The following is a 9,023-nucleotide window of genomic DNA, read 5'->3' on the forward strand; positions in this document are numbered from 1 at the left end:
TGGGATCATCAGAGAGCTGAGGTGTGTGCTGGAATTCAATGCCCTCCCCTGTTTTTCGGAGAAAAGAAGAAACCTCACAACTTTGTAAAAGTTGTAAAGCCCGGTATGCTTTTATTACGACGCGCGCCGGACGCATGTCCCCCAAAAAGGCATGTGTGCCTCGGAAGACCTCGGGTCTTCTTTTATCTCCTTTCCAAATGCATATGCATACCGTTTCACAATAAGTTCATACATATTCATTCCGCGTGATATTTAGCACCAGTTCTTCTTTATCAAAGGAACTTCTAAGTCGGGGGCAAATCAACCTTGTGGTCTTTTCTGTTTTTCTTTCTCTGTCTCCTTGCTGTCTCGGCTAATGAGTTTTTCCTTCAGCTTTGGCCTCACAGACATTACACCTTTCTTAGACACTTCACCTAATTAAGAATGGATCTTTACTCTGTCTCACTCCATCCCGCAGCAGCCCTGCATTTCCCTCCTGCAGCCTTGGTCTCCAGCACAGCCATGGAGGCCCTTTGGGCTCTGGACTGTTGCTGCAGCCCCCAAGGGCAGCTGAGCTCTGCCTTTGGCACAGTCAGGCCTGGCCAGCGCAGGCCAAGTTCAGCAATTCCCTGTGTGTGTCTGACCTTGCTGTCAGCTCCGGCAGTGGCTGCGTGGCCCCTTTGTGGCCCTGTGCAGGCCCACCCATGGTGGCCGAGCCGCGGTGCAGGCCCAGCCCAGGCCAGGAGCATTGCGGCTGGGAACGGCCCCTGTGCCGTGGTGCCCACAGCAGCCTTGGGGCTCTGTGCCCCATGGCCTCCCTGCTGGGCAGCCTCTGCCAGCTCCTGCAGAGCCCGTGGAAGATGTCGGGCTGCACAGACAGCCCTGCCCCGGGATCTGCCTGCCTCTGGGCCAGCAGAGAGGCTGGCCAGGTCTAGCCATGGCCGAGAACAGTCCCTGAGCCCCGCAGGAGGATGGAGCTGGGCCCCAGCCAAACTCAGCCCAGGCCAAAGCTGGGCTCAGCAGCCAGGGCTGCCAAGGGCTGGGCACAGAGGCTGGCACTGACAAATGTCCTGGGCCCCCTCCCTGCTCTGTCCATGCTACCAAGGGCACAGAGCAGCCTCCTCTCTGGGCCACTTACCTGTTGGCAATGCCTTGCACAGGCGCTGGCCCTGCCCCACAAGGCCTGGCCTGAGTCCTGCCCCTGCGCGTTCAGCCAGGCTGAGATGGACACTGATGGTTTCTTGGCCAGGCTCTCTGAGCCCAGCCCAGCTCCCTGCAAGCTCTGTCAGCTGCCCTGAGCTCTGGGCAGCACCGAGGGCCTCTCCCTAGACCAGCCCAGCCGGCTCTGGCCCCACAGCTCTGCTCAGGCCAGGCTGCTCTGGCCACTGCCCCACGGCCTCAGCCCCTGGCAAGGGCACAGCAGCAGCTGCAGCTGCCACAGGACTCAGCCCCAGCCATGGGGGAAGGTGCTTGGCCAAGGCCAAAGGAGGCTCCCTGGCTGCCCTGCTCCCCTCGGGCTGAGGTGCTGAGAGCTCTGCAGCCCCTGCTGCCATCCCATCTGCCCAGGGCAGCACAAGAGCTGTGGCCTTGGAGCCCTCAAGCGCTGCTCCCACTCCAGGCCCAGGGCCCATGCCAAAGCTGGGGCAGGCACAAAGCTGTGCCCATTTCTGTTCATTTCTGCCCTTGTGGAGATGGGTTCTCAGCCACTTGGAGTTTGATGATGAATTTCCCTACTGCAGAGGCCTCTTCTTTTTTGAGCTCTTCAGTTCAGGAGTTCATGGGAAAAGGCTCATAAACATTTGTTCACAACGCCTGATCAAGAAAAGCCACAGGAAATACTCTAGATTTTCAATTCTTTCGTGGTTAATAACACACATTTCTGAAGTGTATTCAAATTGAATAAACTATATTGAAAGCAATGAAGAAAGAATTGATTTATCCTGTTAAGTTTTCTTTTCCTGTTTATAGGCCGATATCAGTAATGTTATTAGTAAATGATATCAATATCTTTTGATATTGACCCCCAGCACCTTCTAATGCTGTCTGAATAAATATTAAAATCAAGAGCTTTAAAGCTGATGATCAGTAACGCTTTGTTCCCCCCACTTACCCACCATTTCCCTCATCCAAACCCTGGGAATCCTATGGATCAGGAACAAGTGACTCACCATCCCTGCAGGTGTTTAAGGAAAGACTGGATGTGGCACCCGGTGCTACGGTCTGGGTGATAAGGTGATGTTACATTCCAGGTTGGACTGGATGCTCTCCAAGGTCCTTTCCAGCCTGGTTGATTCTCTGATGATTGTGACACTGCAGGGCCCTGAGCAAGCAAGGGGCCATTGTGACACTAAGCAAGAGCCCTGGTGGCACTAAGGGGACAATGGTGACACGTTGTGTGACATGGCAGCACAGATCCAAGGGGCCATTGTGACACTGTGGGGCTGAATGGAAGCAAGGAGTCCATTGTGACAGTCTGGGTCCTGCTGGAACCACAGAGGCCACTGTGACTCTGCATGGCCTTGTGGAACCAAGGGGCCATCGTGCCACTGACGAACCAAGGACAGTTTCCAGGGAGAGCCTGGAAACAATGGAATCGAGGGGCCGTTGCACCATTGCAGGGACTCTGGGAACTGAGGGAACAATTGTGACACTGTGGTGCCCCGTGGAACCAAGGATCTCTGGTGACACTGCAGTATCTTCTGTCACCAGAGCTCCATTGTGACACTGTAGCACCAAGGAATTCATTATGGCACTCTGAGGCCTCATGGAATCAAGAAGCCTCTGTGACCCTGCAGGGCCTTGTGGAACCATGGAGAGCATTGTGACAGAGCAGAACCTGGTGTCACGATAGGCCCATTGTGACACTGTAGGGCCCCATGGAACCAAGAGGCCAATGCTGCTCCTCAGGGACTCCTGGAACGAAGGAAACATGTTGGACACCGTGGTGGCCATTGGGATCAAGAGGCCCTTGCGACACACAAGGAGAGCATTGCTGTACTGCCAGACCTCGTGGAACCAAGGATCCATTGTGACACTGCAGGACATTGGGGGCCACAGTGGCATTGTGACACTGCGGGGTCCAAGGATCCAAGGGAATTTGTGACACCAAGGGGTCCCATGGAACCAAAGGGACATTGTGACACTGGGAGGCCTCATGGAATCATGGAGACCATTGGGATGCTTTGGGGCCTCATGGAACATTGGTGACACCAATTTGGCTGGGAGTGTTGATCTGCTGCAGGGTAGGAGGGCTCTGCACAGGTACCTGGACAGGCTGGATCCAGGACCCAAATCCAACAAGGTGAGGTTTAACAAGTCCAAGTGCCAGGTTCTGCACTTTGGCCACAACAACCCCTGCAGCACTGCAGGCGGGGGACAGAGTGGCTGGAGAGCGGCCAGGCAGAAAGGGACCTGCAGGGACTGATGGACAGCAGGCTGGACAGGAGCCAGCAGTGTGCCCAGGTGGGCAAGAAGGCCAATGGCTCCTGGCCTGGATCAGGAATGGTGTGGCCAGAAGGAGCAGGGCAGGGATTCTTCCCATGTGCTCAGCACTGGTTGGGCAGCACCTCGAGTGCTGTGTCCAGTTGTAAGCCCCCCGCGACGAGCAAAAAGAAAAAATTTGTTGCAGGGAAAAGTAAAGAAAGCAAAGGTAATGGAGAGGAAATGCTCAGGGCAGTTTGGGGGTGGCTGCCAGGCAGCCCTGGCTCTGAGCAACTGCGTCTGCAGTGGCACAGGAAACACCCAGCTGATGGGAACAAACTCTCTGGCTGACTGCAGAGGCCAGGACAGAGCTGAGGGGTTTCCCTGGTGTCCCCAAGCCCTTGCTGGCCCCAGGGGCTGATGGCATTTGTGCTCCCTCAGGTTCATGTCCCCACACCAACAGCATGGGGGTGCTTCCCCTGCTGTGTGCAATGAAAACAGGGTCTCCTAAGCCAGTGCTGTCACGTGTCTGTGCTTGCAAGGATGGGGCACCTGTGTGAGCTGGGGGAGACGCCAGGGCTGCAGAGGGGGATGATGTTGGCAGCTCCATGAGGACGCTCTGGGACGCTGCCCTGGACTGTCCAGCGCACTGGGGATGGATCAGCCCCTGCTCTGCTGCTCCTTCTCATCTGCCCCAGGGCCCTTGCAGAGCACCAGCCATGCTGTTTGCCCCCAGCCTGCCCACGGCAAGCATGCGGCTGATCACGGGGGTTTTCTGTGCTGAGCATTGGCCTGGGTGTGTTCTTGAGAGAGCCTGGGCAGGGAGCCTGGAGCTCCCAGGCCCTGGCCTGTGGCGTCAGCGCTTCCCCAGCAGTGCCCATGGCTTGTCCCTGCTGCAGCCCCGGCACTGCCACCCCCAGGACTGTGCCTGGCCCCGAGAGCACTCAGGCCCTATAGCAACGCCAGGGCCACCAGGGCAGCGGGGCAGGGCCACGGCAGCAGCACTGGCAACACCAAATGCTGCTGCTGCTGGGCACAGCTGCTGTGCCAGCCCTGATCTGCCCCCAGCTCTGCACACAGACATTGCTGCTGCAGCTCCAGAGAGGCAACAAAAGGGCATCTCTGAAGAAAACTCTGCTGGGAGATCCTTTAGTTCCTATAAAGCCACCAAGAACACAGCCCCTCATTGACACAGTCTGTGACCACAGGAAAGATGGAGAGAAACAAAATGAGGAATGGTACAAACAATGACGTTTCTTTGAGGACAATATGATAAAACTAATATAAAGGGAAAAAATCCACAATCAAACCATAAATAAGATGGCGTTCATTACAAGTAATTTGTAGAAATTGGCCAGCAGTTTAATATTCCTGAAACCATCCAGTCATCAGTGTACACACTGCAGCCTTGAGCTCCTGGTTCCTCAGGCTGTAGATGAGGGGGTTCAGGGCTGGAGGCATCACCAGGTACAGAACTGACAGGGCCAGATCCAGGGATGGGGAGCAGATGGAGAGGGGTTTCAGGTGAGCAAACACTGAAGTGCTGATGAACAGAGAGACCACAACCAGGTTAGGAAGGCAGGTGGAAAAGGCTTTGTGCCATCCCTGCTCAGACGGGATCCTTAGCACAACCCTGAAGATCTGCACATAGGAGAAAACAATGAAAACAAAGCATCCAAATACCAAACAGGCACTTAGAGCAATGAGCCCAAGTTCCCTGAGATAGGATTTGGAACAGGAGAGTTTGAGGATCTGGGGGATTTCACAGAAGAACTGGCCCAGGACATTGCCCTGGCACAGGGGAAGGGAAAATGTATTGCCTGTGTGCATGAGAGCATAGAGAAAGGGACTGGCCCAAGCAGCTGCTGCCATGTGGGCACAAGCTCTGCTGCCCAGGAGGGTCCCGTAGTGCAGGGGTTTGCAAATGGACACGTAGCAGTCGTAGCACATGATAGTCAGGAGGTAATGCTCTGTTACACCATAGAATACAAAAAAGAAAACCTGTGAAGCACATCCAGTGTAGGAGATGTCCCTGGTGTCCCAGAGAAAATTGTGCATGGCTTTGAAGACAGTGGTGCAGATGGAGCCCAAGTCGCTGAGGGCCAGATTGAGCAGGAAGAAGAACATGGGCATGTGCAGGTGGTGGCTGCAGGCTACGGCGCTGATGATGAGGCCGTTGCCCAGGAGGGCAGCCAGGGAGATGCCCAGCAAGAGGCAGAAGTGCAGGAGCTGCAGCTGCTGCGTGTCTGCCAATGCCAGGAGGAGGAAGTGCCTGATGGAGCCGCTGTTGGACATTTGCTGAGGCTGCACTTGGGGAGCTGTTAATGGAGAAAAGTCAGTGACAGGTTAGGAGGAACTTCTTCCAGCAAAATCAAAGTCTTTTCCTACAGACCCTTCTCCTGTAACCCTCTGACACCCTTTTGATTTTCTAGCAGATTTTCCTTCAGTTCCAAGTGGGGAGCCTTGGCTGTTGATGCCTCAGTGGGACTTCAGGTTCAGGGCAACTACATACAGTATTTTTATAATTCAACATTGCTATGCAGATGTGGGAAGAGGACAGGGACCTGTCCTCATGTTCCACTCTGAAACCCTGTTAACACAGAAGGCCCTGTTAACATCTGCACCCCCAGGAATGGGAAAGTCTGTTTAAATATTCTAGAGTTTTTATACTCCTCTTCTCTTTCTCCTGCTGAATATTTTTGGATGTCAGAAACTCTCAGCATTTCTGCAGCCATCAGGGAGAACAGAGTGAGTTGTCTGAGGCAAGGTAGTGAGTGGAGAGTGAGGGGAGGTGGTCTGTCTCCATGTCATGTCCCAGGTTTTGTGGGCTTTCAGCATTCTCAGACAGAGGATGGTAATACTGTGATGTTTCCTTTTAAAACCATCCCGACACTGCTGAGAGCAGATGGATCCCCCACAGTCCACCAAATGTCCATCCCCTTCTTATAGTCTCAGCCCCACATTTGCACCCAAGGGCACACAGGGCTCATTTCACCAACCCAAGGCATTTTCTCAACCTAGAACTTCTGTGCATCACCCTGGGGTTTTCAGATAACACAGAGAGGCTCTAGTACAAGTTTGCATCCTGGATTGAAGCTCCCTGCTTGGATTGAAATCTCACAGAGACTTCCAAATGTCCTTAAGATGGCATTGGATGAAGGGAGATGCAGCTCCTTCCCTGGCTGCACTGACAGCATTGCCCAGAGCCAGGCACTGGGGGCAGCATCAACTTGAACCAGCTGTGCCCCCTCCAGAGCCCCCAGGGCCAGGCAGCTGCTCCCAGCCCTGTACTCTGCAGAGGGAACTGGACCTGGGGCTGCAGAGCTGCCCCATGGCTCTGCTGCAGCTCTGCCTGCACAGGAGGGGCTGCACGCCTTGGAGCCCCGGCCCTGACGGCAGAGACTTGGCTGCGGCACAGGAGGGAGGGAGCTTGTTCAGAGGGAGGGGCTGCACTGGAGGGGATCCTGTGGACATCTCTAAACTCTCCCTGCCACAGCATTGCTGGATTTTGTTTTCTCTCCTTGCCTGATCTTCTCTCTGCCTCCTGCAGATTTTCCTCCTGCAGGTGTTTCCCTGTGCCTGATCTCTCTGTGCCAGCACTCACAGAGCCCAAATCTCTGTGCACTCTCCTTGGACTGACCGAACCCTGCCTGTTTGCAGGGCACTGCCTGGGGGCAGGTTCTCTTTGCAGCCTGGAGAAAGGACAGCTCAGACTGAGCCTGATGGGTCCAGCAAAAGTGATGCTGGTGCTGTCAATGGGTAGAGTGGCTGAAGGAACATCAGGGAACTCCTGTGAACCTATTGATCACTAAAAGGAACAGTTCAGATGTCTCAGGCACTTGTCAAAATTCATAATCATCCTTTAATATTTATCCCCCCTCCCTGCCATTCTCCAGTATTAGGAAACTGAATACAAAGTCTTAGGAAATGTCCTCATTTTTATCAAAATCCTTGTCTTGGAAATATTCTGGGACAGATCAAAAGCCCTCAGCATATCAGAGCTTCATGAGCATTTCACCTCCCCTGCAGCAGAAATATTCAGAGATATACTCACAGAGTCTTTAGGCATTGGGATGTTCCAGCTTTAGGAGATCACTGCAGGAGCTGCAGCTGCATTGTCCTGCAGCCAGAGGTTCCTGTGCAGTGGGAACTCGGTTGGCAGTGATTGTGCCCCAGGCACTTCTAAGCCCCTTCCCAGCGCTGCCTGCCTGACTGAAGTTCTCTGTGCCTCTGTGCTGTGCCCAGGGTGGCTGCAGGCAGTGCCCCAGCCCTGCTGGGCTGTACATAGGATTTGCTCCTGGCCAGAGCTCTCTCTCTGAAGCGCTGCCCTTGCCAGGAGCTGCCTCTGGGCCAGGAGCCCAGCCCAGCTCAGCAGCACAGACACAGCACAAGGATTTTAATGAGCCTCTCGGGCTTTGGGCTGAGGCTGTGAACATCAGTCCCTGAGAGGGAGCTGAAGAAACCTCTCCAGAACTCCAATTCACAATCAAACTCCAAAGTTTCTTTGACATTTAATGGTTCTCACTGAGGGACACGACAGAGAAAGTGTCCCTAGGCTCCAGGCAGGGCAGAGAACTGGAGGCAGTGATGACAGGTGGGGACAAAGAGAAGCCAAGTCTTGGTGCCGTGGGGCACAACAGCAGGGTCTATGCCACCAAGGGCTGTGAGGAGACACCTTGTCCTGAGGCCCTAGGACCTCCTGGCACAGCCCCAGCCAGGCTGGGCACTGTCAGCTGCTGGAAGGAGTCCCTGGGGAGCCTTGCTCAGCAATGGCCCTGGGGGCTCCTTAATGCTCCCAGGGACTGCAGTTTTTCCAAGGACTTTGGGTTTGGCTTTTGCCTTGGAGTCTCTGAGAGCTTTGTGCAATCATGGCCTCCAATTACCTGTTGTAATTAGTCCCTGGAGAAGCTTTGTCAGTAACTAACCTCAGCGGGGCTCATTAATGCTTCAAGGTACTTCAGTTATTTTAAGGTACTTGGTGTTTCCCTTTTGATACAGACTCCTTGAGAGATTTGTGCAATCACGACCTCAATTATCTCCTTTAACGAGGCCCTTGAGAGCTTTGTATTGACACTCAGTGGAACTCATTGATACTTTCAGATAATAATGGTTTTTAAGGTGCTTTGGAATTTCCTTTCCTCAGTGAGGCTTCTGAGAGGTTTTTGTGCCATCTGGCCTCCAATTCTCGCCTACAAGGAGTCACGAGGAGCATGTTTTGGGGATGGACCTCAGTGGGACTCATTCATGCTTTGAGACACTTTGGGGTTTTCTTCTGTCTTTTACTACTGGCAAGGTTTGTGCAATCTCCTCTCAGGCCTTGAGGTTCCAGGGCTCAGCTCCAAATGCACCATGGGGCTCATTAGAATCAAGCAAGTCCTGACACACCATGGTTTTGCCTTGATTTCCCTCTACTGTAGTGCAGTTCACTAGGAAGTTTTTTTTATTGTTATGGAGAAATATTTCAAAGAGTTTCTAATAAATCCACATTCCTGTTTTAAGGGTGTATGGTTCTATTTAGAGAAGAAATGATAGCAGCATTCTGTGACTGATATTGACCTAGGGACTTTGCTAAGGAGCTCTGGCCTGCTCTGAGAAGCTGAGAAGTCTTGAGATCTGACATAGTG

At 53.6% G+C, this 9,023-nt stretch overlaps 1 protein-coding gene across 1 annotated transcript; it reads right to left on the minus strand.

Moving 5' to 3' along the window:
* Positions 1-4,548: 4,548 nt before the first annotated feature.
* On the minus strand, positions 4,549-5,424 carry LOC134434763 (olfactory receptor 6C3-like; the record flags this gene model as incomplete). The annotated part of the gene is made up of 3 exons (XM_063183377.1): positions 4,549-4,555; positions 4,934-5,040; positions 5,290-5,424. Coding segments are annotated over 3 exons (249 nt in total), but the record flags the coding sequence as incomplete, so codon positions are not given.
* Between the last annotated feature and the right edge of the window lie 3,599 nt (positions 5,425-9,023).

The sequence above is a fragment of the Melospiza melodia genome, unplaced genomic scaffold (assembly GCF_035770615.1).
Source record: "Melospiza melodia melodia isolate bMelMel2 unplaced genomic scaffold, bMelMel2.pri scaffold_47, whole genome shotgun sequence".
In the NCBI taxonomy this organism is placed as follows: domain Eukaryota; kingdom Metazoa; phylum Chordata; class Aves; order Passeriformes; family Passerellidae; genus Melospiza; species Melospiza melodia.